General features: G+C 37.8%; 1 protein-coding gene across 10 annotated transcripts in view; it reads right to left on the bottom strand.

Moving 5' to 3' along the window:
• Nucleotides 1–3,619: 3,619 nt before the first annotated feature.
• Nucleotides 3,620–20,757, bottom strand: part of LOC149281106 (plasma membrane calcium-transporting ATPase 2-like) — a 71,380-nt gene continuing 54,242 nt past the window's right edge. For 7 of the 10 annotated variants that reach the window (XM_089499748.1, XM_089499750.1, XM_089499749.1 and 4 more), the window contains 7 exons: nt 20,278–20,384; nt 19,560–19,751; nt 15,521–15,734; nt 14,383–14,594; nt 13,662–13,769; nt 12,931–13,113; nt 3,620–3,931 (listed from right to left, as the gene is read on the bottom strand). In XM_089499748.1, coding sequence (XP_089355874.1) covers nt 3,620–3,931; nt 12,931–13,113; nt 13,662–13,769; nt 14,383–14,594; nt 15,521–15,734; nt 19,560–19,751; nt 20,278–20,384 — 1,328 coding nt within the window. Of the gene's footprint in view, nt 3,932–11,394; nt 11,564–12,930; nt 13,114–13,661; nt 13,770–14,382; nt 14,595–15,520; nt 15,735–19,559; nt 19,752–20,277; nt 20,385–20,757 lie in introns of all 10 variants that reach the window. The other 3 variants (XM_089499751.1, XM_089499753.1, XM_089499756.1) reach the window with 3 other exon arrangements.

Genomic DNA, 20,757 nt, shown 5'->3' with positions numbered 1-20,757 from the left:
TCCATAACTCTTGTAAAACCTTGAAAGTGAAATAGAAAGCATAGCAACTGGGATGTTCATACACAGTCAGGTTGACTTGGGAGTCATGTTGGACAGTTCAGTAAAAAAAACCAAAAAAATAGGTAAAACTTGACAAAATCAACTTGAGTCCTAAGGAGAAGTTGCTTTATCACAACATTAAATACATACAGCCAAATCAGGGAATGCAAACATTTAGTTTAAGAAAAAAACACCAATGTATTTTTATTAAAAGAAGAATTTTTCATTTAAACTGTTAGATTTATTGGGATTAACCAGTTATGGTTTGCCTCCGGAGGGATTGAGTGGATGTGACAAGTCACTATTTAAACTCAAGAGCTGTCGAGCTATGTAAACATACTTAATTGTCGGAAGTTTTGGAAACAGGATAGTTTTTTTAAAATCTGTTCTAATTCATTGGCTAACGTGCATTTTTTTAAAGAACAAATATGCTTGAGATAAATTATGAATTACCAGCCAATAACCAATGAATTAATATTATGCCTGACAAAAGCTGGAAGTGTTACTACTGCAAGTATTAAAGTTATGCTTAGCTTAGGCCTCTGGATAGTACTGCTTGACTGATCCAAGGTCTAACAAAAGATGCTTATTCAAATAAATATATCCTTATTCAAAGTCTCTGTATGGCATGTGGTACATGGGGCACCAAACTGTAAATGTACAATATAGTTGACAAGATAACTGGGATCACATATGTTCAGCTCCTGGGGAAAAGTGAAACAAAGTAAATTTTCTGGCGTATTTGCATAGGTGAGAGCTTTATAGTTTGCATCCCAGCAGATATTGTTGGACTCGTTAGGCCCTCATTCATGCAGGGCTTCATGCTGCCCAGCCTTCGCATAAGTCCCCAGCAATGAAGTTCATGTCCACCACAGCTTTATATATACAGGTACATTGTGGGAAGATGAACAATGATTAAAAAAAAGAGGGAGTTTCATTTTTCTAGGTATGTGTTAAAAATGAAAGTATAACAAACCACGTAAATTTAAAGTGAAAGAAAGGTAGATTGGCATTTAGAAAAGAAGGCTGTTAATAATTATACTTAATAACTCATCATTTTTCTGTTTATATATATATAAATATATAGCATTCACATTTCCTCATACTTCACTTTTAACTGCTTGTTGCAACATCATAAAAAGAAAGAAAAAGACAAGCTAAAGAATAAATAAGGAGCCATGTAGGATATGGCAACTAGAGCAATCGTGGTGTGAAATGTGAAAACATTTGCCATGTGACTGCTCCACATGAATTACTCCGCACCAGGCCCGGACTGGCCATCGGGCACACCGGGCATTTTCCCGGTGGGCCAGGCGGCCCAGGGCCGGATTAACGTAGGGGCTGATGGAGCTGCAGCTCCAGGCACCTACCTTAAAATAGGCTCAGTCAGGACTGGACTGACTGGGCCTATGCGGCCGCATTAACGCAGGGCATAAGGGGCACCTGCAGCAACTGCGACCGGGTCCGCCTCTCTATGAGGCCGGGAAGCCCCCACCAGGGCCGGCGTTAGGGGTGCGCGGCCGCACAGGGCTTTAATTAAAACATCGGGGGGGGTTTTTTGTTTACTTCATTTAACATTTAAAGTTTGCATATAACAATAAACATAAAGGTGTAAGCGCACATGCCCCAATACACAACCTTAGAGTAAATTTGTATATATATACTTGCATAAAATGTGGTATAGACCTCTCTTTTAGTCCTGTTTGAGACACAGAGAGATCATAGTGTTGTTTATATAGCGCCTGTTCTATATATGCAAGTATATATACAGATTTACTCTAAGGTTGTGTATTGGGGCATGTGCGCTTACACCTTTATGTTTATTGTTATTTGTATTATTTTAGTGGAAATTTAAAGTGGCTTTTTCACGCGGTGTGTTATAAGTTGCACTTTACTTTACACTTATTGTTAATTATTTGATTTTGTTATATATGCCAATATGCATGCCTAAACACTTTAAGCTAAAATGAGTTCCAAACATATTTCATACCAGTGTTTTTATACTTCATGCCAATTGTTTATCTGTATTATTGCCTTCTCAGCTGCTTTGAATTTACAGTCTCATCGGCAGGAAGATTGACAATAGGTTTTCTTGGCCTATAATTTAAACCTCAAAAACAAAGACGTCCATTATAACATAATCTAAACTTCCAAGGTAAAGTGCAGTCTTATGGTAAAGCGGGCTCTGGTATTGCGTGTTTCCATCACAATGTTTAACTTGTCTGTGTGGTGAAGAATCTACATTCATTTTTGGACAAAAAAAACCCCAACAAAATAGTTGAAACTGAAACAAGGCAACATGCCAAAGTATATTTTTCTTTGAGTGTGTATCTATGGTTTTCAAGAAAATGTACTCAATAAACAACCTTTCAGCACATAAGCATTTAAACATCATATTGAAGAACAGGGCCGGTACATGGGGAATTATTGCTTTCTAACCCCCTTACAGGGGAAAAATAATGTTAAAAACAGCTTACATTCTTACAATTTGTCTTATTTATGGCATTTGTGCCACATAAATTTCAATGGCAGCTGCAATCCCAGAATTGGGATCTTCTGTTGAAGACATCACTTGGCTGGTTAGATAAAGATATGTCCATCCTGCTTCAAGTTAAGTTGATGGAAATATATCTTATGTACATCTTCTTAATGGAATGCTTTGCGTGGATACATGGACTTCAATCAATGCTGCTTTGTGCATTTTTTCCACCTCAAGTGGTATACATAAAAAAACATAACTTTTTTCGTGCACCCTGCTTGCATTAAGTTATAATTTACTTTTTTTTGTTCGTTTTCTTCTTTTTTTATCATCTTACCTCATATAATTTGTCTTAAGGGAACAACAGATTCCCTTCTCATTTGCATGCATAAAGGGTTTGTACACATAATTTGCAATTTTCCCCCCAAAGTTAACATTACAGACTAAAAATGTATTTACTGGTGGACGGGTGGACTGTGGTCTGCCCTTTGTGAAGATATGCCAATATACACATTTTTCCTTGGAGTTACATGAAGGGGTTTATACATATATACACACGCATATACGGACATATTTCTCCTATATAAATCTTTTATATATGATTGAGTTCCTCTGTCCTTACTGGTGCAAATCCACTGTGCAAGTTGAGCTTTGCAACTTCAAAAAAGGGAAAAAATAGTAATTCACTATAAAGGATTGTGAGCATGATGATTTTGCCTATTAGCAATCCCATGCCTCATGTATCAGTTAACCAGATAAATACTGTTGACTGGGGAAATGTTCTCGCTGAAGTCTGTCCCACATATAGAAACGCCCAGAAGCATATGTAAAAAGTAAAATGATAAAACCAGTTGAGAGAAGGTGTACATTCATGCAGGAACATGGTTGGTTAGTGTCTTCTTCAAAGCTTGTCTTTCTATCCCAGTTAGGAGCGTTTTATTAGGGCATGTTGAAAACTGCCACATTCTCATTTCCAGAGCTGCCTGGACCAGTGTCTTCCATTGCTGGCCACTAAGTGTTGAAACATCTTCTTTAAGCCAGACATAGGTATTGTTAGCATGATTATGAATTATTAATTTGCAGTTGTTATGCCAACTCCAGCTAAAGGGATGTCTCCAAGCTATGTATAGGGCTCCCAGGACTGGAAGAGGTAGCTGATTTGCTTGTATCTGTTGTGAGATTAATACCGCTGTCAATAGCATTGTTGTTTTTGTTGGGTGAAGGGGGCTGGCTAGAGTTTTGCTTGAGGGCTGGATCTTCCTCCAAGTCTGTGTCATCAATGAGAGGGATATTAGGCTGGGAGTCTTCAATCTTAAATTCTGGATGGGTCATGAAGTTGTGAATTGAAGTTCGAGAGTCTGGTTTTTCTAAACCTTCATATAGAGAGCTACGGAATGCCTTCACGACGCGGATCTGTATGTGGGAAGGAAAAAGGGGATAAGGATAGAGAGGGGAAACATAATAAAATCGAGTGAAACAAATAAATGACACCTCAGTATAAGAAATGCAGCAACATAAGTGTATTAAAATGCTTTTTTAGAAGAATAAAAGCAGCTGATGAGTAAGTACACAACAGGCAGCATAAATTCAAGATGTCTGCAGGCTAGGTTTCAATAAAAAGGGAAAGCAGCTCAGTGTTGTGCTTTTTCATCACCCACCCTTCGAGAAAGAAAGAAGGAAAGAGAGCAAAATGAAATGAAAACATAAAAACAATGTTTAATGGGGGGCTTTAACAAAAGAAAACCATGTGGTGAGATCATTGACAAAAAATGTACATATTAACACACATGGAAAAAGCAAAAAACAACACCGGCATGGTCACACAGTTTGGATACAAAGATATAGAAAGACGTTGCCATCACAATGCTGTCCCACTAAACGCTTAGTGGATTTTCTTGAGATCCAAAGGAAGAAGGAAGGTGCATTTTTGTCAGTGGTTGTTGGTAGGATATGTCAAGTGAAACATGTAAAACATACCTTTAAGACCAAGAAAAAATCTGGTGGTCTCCAGGCAATGCTAGTCTTATCGGTGTTATTGATGGCCTGTGAAGCTCCTTAGAGAGACAATCACCTAGCATGGAAGTTACCTGGTTATTGACATTTCCCCTTAACTTTTGTGAGATAATATTGAAGGTTATTTATGTGTCTAAAATCGAAAGAAATTGGGAACAATCAAGAGCCTCGCAAGTTAATTATTACCAGTTAACTCAATTGGAAATCAACTTAGAGTCTCAACTTGGGTAAAACTTGCAGGTGTCTAAGGCACGGCCAGTTAATGGTAGATAAGGGATACCATGGGATGAAAATGTTTAAGAATGTTCCTCTCAAGGCAGCATGTTGGATGAATAATAAAGCACAACAAATAGGCCCCAAAGTTTTTTTTTTTTTTATATACAGCACTACCAGGTTTTTCCTTAACAGGATCTCAATATGATGGAGCCTCGTAGAAAAGTAGTAGAAGGGGACACAAAAACAAACAAACAAAAGCAAGGATACAAAGGCAAATTAAGACACATGTCAACCACAAGCAGACGACAAACACATGCCAAAAACATAAAGGGGACACAGGTATCACAAGAACACAAAGAACTGGCACACAACAGCTACACTTGGAGGCCTGGATAATGTGAACCACTGAATGTTTCGAATTTAGTATGTGATTGTTGTAGTTTCTTTTGTTTGCTTCAACATGCACAAATAGTAAACATTTGAGTATAGGCCCAATGTTCCATCCACCAGATTAAAAATTAATTGACAAATAGTCTGATGCTGGAATGTCCAGATCAATTTCAGTTCATTTTTCACCTGTGTTACTTCTGTTTTAAGTGTTTCTGTATTAATTATGTATGTATGTATATATATATCTATAAATATATATATATATATATATATATATATATACATATATACCTGTACATTTCATCTAATATTAAATATATGTAAACTAATATTATATAAAGTATTGGGTAGAAAAAAATAGGCAGAACTCATCTGATTCTGCACATTGAAGAAAAAGGTGCATCTTAAATTAGTAGGTACTAGAGAGTTATTAACCCTAACAACATAACATAATTGTAATAACATTTACCTATTTGGTAAGTTTAGTATAAAGTACCGTATGTTGCTCATGACAGCACAAGAAAGTGGTTTTGTACAGAGTATGATTATGTGAGGTATGAGCTTGGCCTGCATTTACATTTCATACACATAGGTAAAAGGACTAATCCATACTCCCCAACATATCAGGTGTCTAAGTAGTTGTTGAGGTGTAGCTAAGGGTGGGAAGTGGATGGGGCTAGAGAAAGGAGAAGGTATGGTCAAGTGGAAGCTGCAAAGGAAGTCTGACCTGCAACAGGACATAATTCCATTGGTTTTACAGCTAACTAGGCTGATTTGATCTAGGCTGATCTGGGGAGATCAGAGGATCCCCCAACTGGCCAGTGTTCTACAATGTCCAGAAGTGGGAAACAATGGGGCAGTTCCCAATAACAGGGACTGTCTCATAAAAAGCTGGACACTTGGAAGGTATGCTACTCACAATGTAATAGAAATGACATAGGCTGGAACTGGGTTGGTTGTACTCTCTAAAATGGAGCTCAGAAACCATCAGGGCATGCTTTGGAAACAAGCACATTCTAAGCGTAAGGAGGCTAATACTTTAATCCATTATTATTTTCCATTATTAAAAATAACATAAGCCAAGTATTGATTGTCCAATTAATAAGCACATCAATTAATCAAAGCGGGATAGTTCAGACATGTAACATATTCATATTTCATACTTATTGTATTATTAGTTCTAAGTGCACCTGTTGACTACATAAATATTATAATCAATAAATATATTTTTAGACTCATTTCCGGATCCCAGTCTGTCTAATTGTTTTGGGGGTACTTGGTTAAAACATGAGGAACTACACTATATGGACCAAAGTAGTGGGACACTTGACCATTACACCAACAGGTACTTTAATGACATTGTATTCTAAATAATATGTAGTCGATCCCCTCTTTTGCAGCTATAACAGCTTCCACTCTTCTCGGAAGGCTTTCCAAAAGATTTTGGGGTGTTTCTGTGGGAATGTTTGCCCATTTATCATGTTAAAGGAAACATACCAAGACATTTTGGACAACGCTGTGCTTTCAATTTTTGTGGGAACCCCTTGGGGAAGGCCCTTTTTTTTATTCCAGCAATGACTGAGTCCCAGTGCACAAAGCAAGCAAATATGGTTGGATGATTTTGGTGTGGAAGAACTTGACTGTCCCGCACAGAGCCCTGACCTCAACCCCATCAAACACCTTAGATTATGAGCCAGTCCTTCTCATCCAACATCAGTGCCTGACCTCACAAATCCTCTACTGGATGAATGGGCAAAAATTACCAGAGAAACAGTGTTGGTGTAATGGTCAGGTGTCCCAATTATTTTGTCCATATAGTGTATTCGCCTTTGTTTAAACGAACAGAAGCCAACAGAGAAATAACAAATTACTTAATCAATGACATCTACAGCCTTCAGAGTTTCCACTAACAGCAATAGGTATATTACAGCAATAAAGATGGCTACTAACATTACGTACACAATTTTATATTGAAGTCCCTTTTTGAAAAATGAAAGGGACAGTTTACTCTCCCTGACAGCCCCTCTAAAGAAGAATGTATATATATATAATTACTCCAAAATGGGGAAAAAAAGAAAGAGCGCTTACCTCAGGTAAAAACTGTAGACCGGCAGTCAACCAGTGGAAGCAAAGCACTCCCATTGAAATGGGGGGGGGGGCTGTCATGCAAGTGCGTGTGCACAAAGACCAAATAGGTTTTGTGAGTTCTTTAAATTACATTCTGCATTAACAAACTGCCTACCCGTTGCAAGAGGCACACTGGTGCATTGGTCTGATTCAAATAAGTTTTGATCCAACATTGTGTTTTTTACTGCTGGTCATTTCTTACTTTAGAAGTCTGTATGAGCCTCACAATGCTGAATTCACTTACCATTCGGTTACCATGCAATATCATATCAAACAATAGGATATTTGCCTAAAGGTTTGTGAGTGACACTAAATCAACAGGAATAGAGCAAGTCAAGCTCTATCATGAACAAAATGGGGTATGCCCTTGAAATATCGCATCAAAATATGTGTAGTTTGTAGCTCCAAATAAGCTTAAAGTATGTAAAATAGCCGTTTTCTTGAGCGTTACCTGCCAGTGCTTTATGCCGTGAAAGTTTCAGCGAAACCTTTTTTCATACCTTCCTATTAAGTCATAACTACCTCAATGTACACTGACATTCTTGATACAAAGTATCCTAAGCAGTATAAAATGACTTTTTTATGGTGTGAACTGAATAACTTTGCTCATTTTGTTAGTGAATCCCCCTGTTTAAATCATGAAAAACTGAATGCGAGAGCCAGGTAACAGACATTTTAAAAACAGTGACGTTGACAGACAGGGGAAGACAGGACCCTGTACTAACGGGACCAGACACATCATCACTGACGCAAAACCGCTATAGACAAGAATACTACAAGACAGACATTGAGAAAAAAACTGCAGCTGCCACGTGTATTACAAAACACCTTTCTTGGTCCGACAGCTGCAACAAATAGCCATAAAAAGACGATCTTCTGATTTCCAGGTTCTAGCCCTGTAAGTTAGACTGGTAATAGTGGTGGTGCTGGATCAAAATGGGGAAAAAATAGTTCAGTTTATTTTGACACTACTACAAATTATTGTTATCCAAGACATATATCCAAGCATGCTCTCCTATATCTTCATTGAATCTTTTGAATGTTGAATGATTTGCATTTTATGGAATTTAACTCAAATGTTACGTTTAGCTTGCATTAATATCAATAAGTTTCGTGTGAGCTATATAAATATAAAAAAATATATTTCAATTTTTTTTTGGAATCAGCGTTTAGTTACCCGAAACTGTTTAACAAAAGTCCACCAGCCAGCAGACCAGGGCAAAAATGTCTTGTAGATATCGGATGTTTTTCCATATGGTGTTTTCTTCCCAATTTGCCCTAGTTGTGCAGGTGTTAGACTTTCTCAGAAGCCACCTGGAATACTTAAACATCTAATGAGGTGTGTTCATTCATCTGCCAAGTGTCTTTTCAAATGCTTAATGCCTAAAGAGGCAGACACCTTGTTGTTTTTCCCCACGCAGGGGCATAAACTTACTATGCACTGCATATAAGTTTACTTTTTTACACTGTACAAAATGTTATCGAGGTTGATAGCCTTCTAAAAGATAAGGTCTAATGAATACGCATTCACATTCATGAAATAATCACTGCTTGAGGCCTTGATAGACTGCTTTCTCTTCATTGATCTCTTACTGAAACTCATCAGCCTGTACAGAATTTCTTCTCTGTGTTTAACATACTTTAATTTAAAATGTTCATATCCCCATATCCATAGCCATCAAAACTCTTCTTCTTTGGAACCAGTCATGACACATCCAAGAAAATGGATGTTCCAATTAGTTGGTTCTCAAGCATTTTGTCAGGAACCCAGGAGGTCATTTTTTGGGCATATACTCGAATGTTTACCCCGGCTTCGCCAAGACGAAACCGTTGCAGTATGAGTGACATTCATTTCAGGCTCAATGTTAAAGACTCACAACCTCTTTTTATTTCACTCTCTCTCGCTAAACCTTTGGTCCAGTGTTCTCTAGCCCTCTGAGAAAAACAAGAGAGTGGAACAGGTTCAGTCAGAGAGCAGAACAGCTTAAAGAAAAATGTAAATGATATGCTATACCCAAATCTATATTGGGAGACTAAATTAAGAATAGTAAGAATATCATTCCCAAGAGATGCCAACTGTGTTTAATGAGCAATGTTTAGCGACTACAGACTACAGTGATACCGCTGGAGTGCAAAGGCTTAACATGCAACTATTAATTTACAGATATGTAGCTAGATTTAATGCCGTAGATAGATTTACCTTTAGTAAATGAAAAGCAACCATTGCATATATTGCAATGAAAGGTGTTATATATATATATATATATAAATATATATATATATATATATATATATATATGTAATTTTTCCATTGCAGCCTTTGCAATGATTACCATTCACTTGCTTGTAACAGGTATATCTTTAGCACTGAATCCAGACCAAGGTCATTCCTTTTTTGTTTTTTTAGTATTCCTGCCAATTTGAATGACATGCAAAATACATTGCCCATAAACTGATCCACTTTACTTTCAGCTTTCTGGACATTAAGGCACAATCTAATCCAACCGCTATCTTTCTTCTTAACTCTTTGAGCGACCAGCAAGTCTCAGGGACAATTGGAAAAGTTAGAACTGGCCAAGCTCAACACTGAAAACTTTAAACAATGGCGACACTGTATAAACATCAACCTCAAATGGTTAAACCCTAATGCAGTAAAAATGGGATAATAATATGAAATTATTCAGTAAATAAATGTTAAGACTGTTATATAAGCAGGCCACGTCAAGTAAAATTCTCTAAAGGTTAAAATGTATTATTTATTTTACTTTTTTTCTAATGAAATCCTGCTGTGGAATAATGATGGTAATAAGTAGTTACCCGACTAGGCTTAGTATTTACTATAAGGTCACAAACTTAAGTTAAAAGTAGGAAAAATAACTATGCAGATATTCTTCCTTTTGAAATCTGGACACTGTGGAGTTATTTTTAATAGATTCTGTAAAGAATTGCTCATGTTAGAGTTGGGGTTGCCAACATTTTTTTAAATGAGAGCTGAATATGATTTGTTAATCGAGAAAATAAGTATGGGGGGATTTCATTTTATTTTAATTGTGTATTGTTTTATGTTATTAACACTGTAATTGCTGTCATTTTATTTATTTGAGGGCTTTTTACATTAGATATAGAATGTGCTGGTTTCTCTGGATAGCCAGAGGCGATATACTTTGCCGCTGATGGACTGCTGCTAGTTGGAGGCCTTCGAGGGAACACAGACTGACATCGCGGAGCTTAAATGAATTCATCTTAAAGCTTAGGATCATGTTCAGGATTAATATTACAAGTTGCTACAATGAGCATATGATGATTTGCTTCTATGCTATTAAATTAGTAATGGGAAGCCATTCATTTACTTTACTAAAATAGATGTATTTCCACTTTACTTTGTATTATATGCAATATAACCCATATACCTCCTTTGAAAATTGCGTGAGAATCATGGCAGTTGGTATGGCAATCTAATGGTAGACTGAGAGCCATAATGTGGCTACCCCCTGGCTACCCAGACGCATATCAATGTTATCTGTTGAGTTTGCTAAATGGCAAAGGGAAGGATAAGATACCTGCAAAGAAGAGGGTATAGAGTTCGCAGTATAGGAAGGGTAAAGTTTATGTGTGATATTCCTGCACAGACACAAAAACTTGTGTGGAATTGGCATATGGTAGAATATAAAGATTTAAAATATTAAAACCTGTGACCTTTGGGTCAGTGACCACACCAAGGATTCTAGTTTGATTTTCAATATTTCTTCCATGTTTTTTTATAACAATGTAAGGCTCCTTGTCTAATAATATATGTACATATTTCAACTCCCTCATTTGTTTATGCGTAGACATGCATGATTTCTAGGAATTTAATTCACTGCTGGTTTGATATATCAATATGTTACTGCAGTTGATTGCAAAAAAATAATAATAATAATAATACTAGGACTTGTGCTAATTTCATCCATTGGAGTGACATTCACAGAATAGGGGGCACATTAGTTTTGCTTGATTAAGGACTCTCACTACCTGCATTCTATTCCCTACAGGAAAAGCAGAGAGGAGTAGGATGAGAAGAAGAGTGCTGAAGTAAACTTATGGCCAGTTGGCATATCTGTGGATCTGAGTCATTAAGAATATACACTCACGCCCTGGTGCAGTTGATGTGCTGGTAGGAGAGGAAAGAGCATTGGATAACGATACGTGACTAGGGCTAGAAATATTGGTTACATCCTGGTTCTGGCTTGTGGTAGAGGACTGTCTCCTCAGAGCACCCTGAAAGGAAGCGCCGCTCTTGAAAGTATTCACTACTTCAATCTGCAACGGAGGAAAGAATGAGATATGGTTTTTTTCCCCCAGGAAAACACTCTACATAACAAATAACAGAAAAATAAATGAAAAAATAATAATAATTAAAATAACAGCAGACAACAATACTTATGAAACACAGAAACACACATGAAAACACAAAATGGAAAAGTGCTAAGAACACAATACACACACTAATAACAAACAAAAAAATACTACCAGATAATACAATGGGCTCATTATGTGCCATCCGAAAACTTTGTGTGGCCGGAATTGAATAAACGTAAGGGGCAGAGCCACATCATTTTTCAACATAGTAAAAAAACAGCCTACATAATGCATGACAACATGTTACATTTTTATTTGACTCTGTGCTCTCCCATTCTTGCTAGGGATAAAAAATATTGTCAAAGATTAATCATCTGTGGAAAAACATTTCACAACATTACTGAATGCAAGAAAGCATAACATAATATTATGTCACACCCTATTCTGCCTCCGAGAAGGTTAATAGTGGCTTGTTTTTTACATGCAGGGCCGGGTTAAGAGCAACATGGGCCTGGTGCTGAGGATTTGGGTGGGCCTTTTTATAGAAATAAATTAAATAGACGGAATAAACAGAATCTTAAGTCCTCGGCATACATGTGTAGTGGATAAAGATGACATCAGTGCTACTCAGATAGTATAGGATATAATTTTATGTAAAGGGATTGGGAGTACATCAGTACACTAAAAAAAGTCATCATACTTTTTTTGTGTGTTTTTGCCCCTTTGTGTATCGCCCCAGCCTGCTGCCTAAGTCTGGGTTGCTTGCACACTGTGCAAACAACTTCTCTTTTACCGCCCAGGGAAAAAAGGAACACAGCAGGGTCATGTGATGTAACGTGACTCTGCTGGGTTCCTGCATCCACTGGGCGGTACAAGAGACGATGCTCGCACACTCACAGGTAAGGAGCGGGCGGCCCGTGCGGAAGTGAAGCAACTGTGACCCCCATGACTGTGGTTGCCGCAAGCTCAAAGGGCAGTTGCTTTGGGCCCCCAGTGCAGCTGCCCCTTTTGCACCGCCTTGAAGACGGCCTCATGTGGCCTCCTGTCTGGGCCTATTTTGAGGTGGGGGCCTGGAGCTGCAGCTCCATCAGCCTCTACATTAATCCAGCCCTGTTCATGTGAATTAGAAAAAAATACTTATGCACTACTCGCAGGCCATTTATTAAAGGGATGATACATGAAAACTTTTCCTTTTATATAGACACATGATTGTTCCAAGCCTTGTTTTAGGAGTCTGTTTCTGCTTGCTGTCAAGATCTGGAGAACTGTGGAGATACTAACAAAAAGGTTACTCCAATTGTTCAGTCATGGACCTTACATCAACATACCTGTGTCTGAATTCTGTTGAGTCCTCGGAACCAGAGAATCTGCCCACGCCTCAGCTCTCTTTCGGCATGGTCAATTTCTTCCACATCCTCATTGAAATCCTCTTCAGGGATCTCCTCTTTCTGAGTGAGGCGACCAGCTCCCTTTAAGAATTTCAACCTACTGGTTGGGATGCTGGCAATAACCTATAAAATATAAAAAGTAAAGCTGGTTAACATTGGTTGTATTCCAGTAATCATATAAATGAAAAACAACATGTAGCAGAGCAATAAAAACATCTTAGCTGCTCTTTCATTGTAAGGGCAAGATAAATGCTCCAGGCATCATATACATTTTAATGCATAGGATAGCTGTGTGATCCCTTTACATTTTCATGGTGTTGCTTTTGCAAATACATGGTCGATTCTGCACAACCCTCTCATATACATTTGCCCCTTTCCCCACTCCCCAGTGTTTTGCGTGCAGGAGGTTTGTTCAGCTGAATACATCTCCCTGGACATTATATACTTCCCTCCGGCCAGCTATAGCGCTGGCTCGGCGAATACTGCAGGAAGGGGTATCATGCACCTGCACAGTAGGGCTCCCATTGATTTCAATGAGAGTGCTTTCGTGCCATTGGTTAGCTGCTTCAAGAATAGATAAACTTGTAAATACTTGTATTATATACACATACCTACAGGCAATTGTATTATATAAAACCTGCTAGACACACAATAACTATGATAAATAATACCTGGCCCCAAACAAGTTCTCCAAAGCCAAGAAATATGCACCACATCCACTGGTCGAGTTGTAAAGGAGAGCAACTAAATGGCTTTCCGCCGAATTGGACAATCACAATCTAAAGAGTAAAAACAAGACAAATAATTAAAATTAAGACATAACACATAGTTTTAAAAATGAGGAAGCTACAACAATACCTCTGAGTACGTCATGTTGAATGGACAGAAAAGTGCTGGGTAAACCAGCAGCTAAATACTCAAAAAACCTTACCTTTACCTGTAAAACTATATATGAATAATGTATAAATATAAAATATCTACTTTATTGTATTACTAAATTTCTGATTGCAGAAGTTTCCAATTGTAGCTGAGAAAAGATTCTAAAAAAAATTGTCCCCGTGTCCATTTGGGTTGACAGCAACGCTAAAACACATAAAAGGGTTCAATAAAGTAGAGGAGTGTCAACATTTTAAATGGGAACCAAATCCAGGAGGTAAATTCTTGAATTCTTGAGGGGCTTCAATGTAATGAAGAAAAATATTTTTTGCTGAGAGGCTGGTGAATAAGTGAAGTCTTACATGAAGTAGAAAAACTGGTAGACTAGATAGTCCAAATGGCTCTTAGCCACCTCAAATGATATTTCAGTGTGAAGCCTGTCTGAAAAGCAACTATTTTGGTTCTAAATAGTATCATGTATGTATTGTGTGCCTGCTCTTTAAATTCAGATATTACCTGGATAGCGAATGTGCCTAACACGATGACACAGAAAATGGGATTTTTGAATATGCCATCAAACACATTACGCTCTCCGTGGATCTTGCGAGCATTGATCTCATTGAAGAGTTGCATCATGACGAATGTATTGAAGATGATTGTATAGTGTTCAGACGGAGGAGAATGAAGAGGTGCGTTCCTTCCACTGTCGATATTAAAGATCTCTTCTCCTAAAAACAATTGTTCACAAACATTAAGTTCTGGTTGGGTTGGTAAATTGCAATTCTTTCTAGTTCTTGTTACGTTCAGGAAAGAGGGGCATCAACGTTTTCTTTACGTTCTTTTTTTTGTTTTACAAAAGAAAGAAACATAATATGAAGAGTTAAAGAACTGCAAAATGTCTCACAAAAAGTTGCCTATATAAAGATGCATTTTTTCCTTTTCATGTTACTAACTGAAGGGACATCAGAAAGACATCGAGAAATGTGGTGGGTCATGCAAACAGCGGTATATGCTAACAATGAGGAGTGGACAGCAACTTGAGGCATTACAAGTAGCAGATATAAAATTTTAGCATACAGATATACACAGTGGCCGGCAGAGACAAACTTTGTGAAGGGTGTACTGGCCAACGTCTCTCGTCATTATCCTAATTTAAAGTATATGGGATATACAGTGAGGTTGGTCACCTAGATCCCAGAGGGGAACAGTTTTATGTCCATTTCCAACTTCTCTTGTAGTAGATCAATGTTGTGGGAGTCTAGCAGGAGTGAAAAGTTAAGTGGCAGGCTTTGGGTAGGTATGACAAACAGCACAAAGTATGTGTTATGGTTGGGTAGGGTAGTCTAGGTTGTTTCTTAGCTATTTTTTGGCCAAGGAATGGCATTCGGGAGCCACAGACATGTGATTGTTCTAAGGGGAGCCAACCTTTATCAACATTTAGATTCTGAGAACAATCTGATATCTTTGAACATAGAACATGTTTATGACAGTATTGAGTGAGCATTGAGAATGTAAATTATGGAGCCTGCTTAGGTTAACTATGGTGTTACCTAGGAAGGTAGTATAATTGTTGTGTGAATAGTAGTCCAGCCCCGAGAATAATCAGACCACGTTGTCATGTAAATTACTTACTTATATTTACTAAGTGTCTTACCAACAAAGAGGAGTGTAAATATTAGTGTGAGCTGATACACGGCATGGCCCAATATGTTTTTCATCATTGTGCTTGAAATCAGAGGTTTGTTTCTTCCATAAGGCTTTCGTAGGAGAAGTGACTCTGTAGGGGGCTCTGTTGCCAGTGCAAGAGAGGCAAATGTGTCCATGATGAGGTTAACCCACAGCATCTGTACCGCTTTCAAAGGGGAGTCCTTGCCAATAGAAAAAAATATTGTCTATGAGTGACAGGACGACAGCATTCTGGTACACATTAATAAACATCGTATGTGCACATTCATTCGTTTTGATTTTGTGTTTTACACTTATATTGTATTTACAGTTGTTACAGCACTGCATTCAATAATTATATTTATGAACGTAACTATTCTTGCAGATTATTTACAGCTTTCTGTTTTATAGACTAACACTACATATTATGTATTTATAATTAAAACAATCCTGGTTTTTGTTTATAATTCAACCTGGAAGAAAAAAATAAGTTGATGCAACCTCAGAAACTTAAATATGCTTTGGGTTAATGTATACATATTTGAGACTCTTATGTCTCTAGTACAAACAACATAAATGTCAGGTTTTTGCTAAACCAGGAGTCAAAGGCTATGTCTGACTTATACTTTATGAGAGGTCAATCACACTGAGCATCTCCGGCAGGAATGGCTCAGACATCCCCGTATATTACATAGTTAACTCCCACATTTACCTTGCATCATGCGTACAGCTCAGATTTTCTATCTATCTATATCTATCCTTCCACATATTCATTTCACTATTCTATGTCAAGTTTGTAGTCTCAATACAGATTAATATTTACACAAACTTGATATTCTACAATAGGCATTATATGGAAACACAGAATTTGATAGCAGATAAGAACCATTTTGCCCATCTAGTCTGCTCATTTGTCCTGATGTCAAGACTCTTAATCAGTCTTTGTCAGGATAGCCGATACCTATCCCATGCATGCTTTAATTATCTCACTATATCAGCCTCTACCACTTCTTCTAGGAAGCTCTTCCATTTATCTACCACCCTCTCAGTACATTACATCGAAGACCCTGCCCCTCTAGTTATATATATGTAAGACATTTTTTATGAATAAAATAAAAAAAAAACTGGAATTAAGAAAAATACACTTTTCACAGTTTTATATGTATATAAATTATACACAAGTAGTATAACTGGGGGAAAACATACCAAAAATATATTCGTTGGCATTTCCTGATTTGGAAGACACTTTATATTCCAATATAATTTTTACTTATTTTAAGTTTATGTTTTTATTTTTTTAACCCCTATCTAACCTTAACCCTATCTAATTCCCGACTAACTAACCCCATAACACTAAGTATACACCATACATTAATAAACACTTTAGGCCAGGGTCAGGTACAAATAGACAAAATATGTATTTTTTTTTAAACCTGAATCTTGGAACCCATCCAGTAAGTGTTTCTTACGATTTTCTCTCTCTCTCTCTCTCCAGCTCACCATCGCAATGAGAAGGAGAGAGGCAGAGGACATAGACAGTGGTGCATTGCCTTTGTCATCTGACTGTACCCGTGCATGTGATTGTCTTTACAAGCAATCGCATGCACGGAAGTGCAGGTGATCTGCTCTAGACTGACCTCTCAGGTCATGGGGTAGTCAGTAACAGAGGTCACCGCACAATCACAGGTTTGTCATTGGTCCTCTTGGGACATCTTGTAATGACCTATCTGGTATGTCATTGGTCATAGAGGGGTTAAAACCCTTTAAGTATTTTAATGTTTCTGCCAAATACCCCCTCTCTCTTCCTTTCTCCAAGCTATACATATTGAGATCCTTTTGTCTTTCCTGATAATTGTTATGCTGCAAACCATTTCAGTAGCCCTCCTCTGAACTGACAAAATGTCATTCTTATTATTTATCCAACACCTCTGGTATTTATATCTTATATTTTTATTGTTGTTTGGTATTCAAGATCTTTTTCTCAAGACAGTTAAAGAGATCTTTTTCTATTAAAGTTGCACTTTTCCTATTGGGTTGCTGATTATAGTTGTGATTGTTGCTCATCCATAACAAGCAGATGGAAAGCCCTAGAGATCTCCTATTTTGCATTAGTTTCCTCCTGAGTTACTATAGGGACCTGATAACAGATGAGAAAAAAAACAATAACAAGCCACATTAAGTTGATCTGGACCTGCAATCTTACTTGGCACCTCTCACATGCAAACAGCGAATGGAAATGTTCTTGAGAAGCTGTTTCTGTTTATAGAAAACCAAAAGGCCACCCATCAAATACACACACATATTGCGTCTACAAAGTAAACTGCAATACAGTATCAGTGGCGTCACTAGGGTTGGTGTCACCCGGTGCGATGACACATGGTGTCACCCCCTCGACGTGCCTGGTGCCATAATTCCTTCTCCGGCGTCCAGTGATGATCTGCCAGTGCCAGGTCTGCCTCCTCCGCTCTGGTTGCACCGCCGCGGCCGCGCTATGGTAGGGTTATCCCAGGCGGATTACACTCTCATAGAGTTCCCTGCCTGGTGTAGTGTCACCCCCTGTAAGGTGTCACCCGGGTGCAGTCCGCACCCATTTATGAAAAACAGCACTTAAAAAAAAAATCTAATAGTGACAGAAACCTTTAGGTACTCTTCATTAGTCTCCTAAGAAAAGCTGTTGAAAATAATTCTAGAGAATAATATTAGAGAAGGACAGGTAAGGTTAGGACTGAGACCACTTGCAGGTTATGTGATATGCATTAAGAAAGTGTAGGAAATAAAATCTATATTTTTTTAAATAATCAACGGTGCAAGTGTAGAGGGATATGCAGTTTAACTTTCAGGCATTCATTGCATGTTTTTTTTTAAATTAAAAATGACATTACAGAAATTCTTTATTGATTGTTCTCGACCTCATGCTTCATTTTATGCTACTGGTCTTCTGTATTGGATAGTGACTCTTTCCATAAGAAGCCACTAGATGGAAGTGATACATTAAAACCAAAACATCAGCAAATAAATTTGCTGGAGATCACTGCATAACACGCAAATCCAGGGAAACTTGGAACTCATGTTCATACTTGCTCTTCAGCGTATTTTAGTTGTAGAGGATCACAACCTGATGTTCTATTTACACTTAAGGCTAACGATATATATAATGGTTTGTCTACATAGTTACATAGTTACATAGGCTGAAAAAAAACCCCAGTTTCGCTCTTTCCAATTTTGCACTAACCAGGGGAAAAAATTCCTTCTTGACCCCAAAATGGCAGTCAGATTTCTCCTTGGATCAATAAGCTGTTTCCCCATAATTAAAGATTATATCCCCGAATATTATGTTTTTCCAGGTATCCATCCAGTTGCAGTTTAAACGTCTGTACAGACTCCGATAAAACTACCTCTGCAGGCAGAGAATTCCACATCCTTATTGTCCTTACTGTAAAAAACCCTTTCCTCTGCTTTAGTCTAAATCTCCTTTCTTCCAGTCTAAACGCGTGACCACGTGTCCTATGCATAGTCCTGTTTATGAACAGATTTCCACACAATGGTTTAGTATTGGCCCCGAATATATTTATATAATGTTATCATATCCCATCTGAGGCGACGTTTTTCTAAACTAAACAGATTTAAATTAGTTAACCTTTCTTCGTAACTTTAGTGCTCCATTCATTTTATTAATTTTGTAGCCCGCCTCTGCACCCTTTCTAGTGCTATGATATCCTTCTTTAGAATAGGTGCCCAAAATTGCACAGCATATTCAAGGTGCGCCCTTACCATTGATTTATACAGAGGCAAAATTATATCTTTATCCCGTGACTTGATGCCCCTTTTTATACACGACAATACCTTACTGGCCTTAGCAACCGCAGACTGACATTGCACATTGTTGCCTAGTTTGTTGTCTATAACAATTCCCAAATCCTTCTCATTTGTCGTTACCCCTAATTCACTACCGTTTAGGGTGTAGGTTGCTTGTGCATTCACTACCCCGATAATAATAATCCAATTAAAGATACATCCATAAGCCTTACCTGTGTAATGCAGGCCCCTGTAAATGCTACAATCACAGCAACCACATTCACGGTTAGCTGAAACTGTAAGAACTTGGAGATACTGTCATAGACGTTGCGACCCCACATTACAGCCTTCACAATGCTGCTAAAATTATCATCGGTGAGAATGATGTCAGAAGCTTCTTTAGCCACGTCTGTGCCAGCAATTCCCTGAAAGAACAGAAACAACAAGCTAATGTACCCAATCTGTTCTAATGGTTCTTAACCCGCATAACAATCCCTAGCCTGAGTTAACAGTTTATGCTATAAGTTATATATGTAGCCCATTTAACTCCTCTATTCACGCCACCTCTTTCAGTTATACATTTTATTTCTGCATCTCTGCACTATACTTTATTCCAGCAATACATTTACCTTCTGCGCTGCCCTAGGCCCAACCTAGGGAAGTGTCCCCAGCCACCCCCTCGTCTTCAGAGTATGTACTGCGCTTAAAGGTGTGTTCAAAGATCAAAGATCTTCCCTGTAAGTTGGCCCATAGGTCAGCAGGACCTAGTCAGCCTAGGCCACAATACATCATTGCTTTATTCTCCACACCTTGACATATCTAGGTCACATAATGTAATGTAAATAACTGAAAATTATGAAATGATTTATTGGGTTATTTTTTTATATTTTGAAATCCTCATTTATCCACATTGATAACATTCTGCTCATTTAATGTAGAAAATCAGCGTACCATTGCAAACCCAACATCCGCTTTCTTCAAAGCTGGCCCGTCATTGGTTCCATCACCTGTTACTGCAACGACTTGCCTCTGCTCAACCTGTGTGCTGTCTATGATGCCTACAAAACAGAAACTTTGCTTTAAAAAAACCCTTTATATTATTAATGTTCCACAACCAAGTTTGGAGTAAATGCTTGGAAAGGAAAGATTAAATATTATGACTAATAATTTCGGAACCAAAATTGAATATTAGTAGCAGCGTAGGAACATGTATTACCTAAGAATTCTATTTCAACACTATTGGCCGTTAAATTAAACAACAGGAACCTAACCAATAAGACTGAATAATAACGTATTAAGCATCTGCTTAAGGTGTTCATAATTAAATGCTATGTTCATTAGCTACGTTTCCGTAATCCTCTTTATCAAGAAGAAATTTGTCAAACTACTATGGGTTGTATAGGACAACTAAATTGTAATACTTCGTATAAT

Source organism: Sceloporus occidentalis, unplaced genomic scaffold, assembly GCF_023333645.1.
Source record: "Sceloporus occidentalis isolate IW3139 unplaced genomic scaffold, rSceOcc1.0.p SCAF_139, whole genome shotgun sequence".
In the NCBI taxonomy this organism is placed as follows: domain Eukaryota; kingdom Metazoa; phylum Chordata; class Lepidosauria; order Squamata; family Phrynosomatidae; genus Sceloporus; species Sceloporus occidentalis.
The sequence above is the reverse complement of the archived record's forward strand: the minus strand, read 5'-3'. Positions and strand labels throughout refer to the sequence as shown.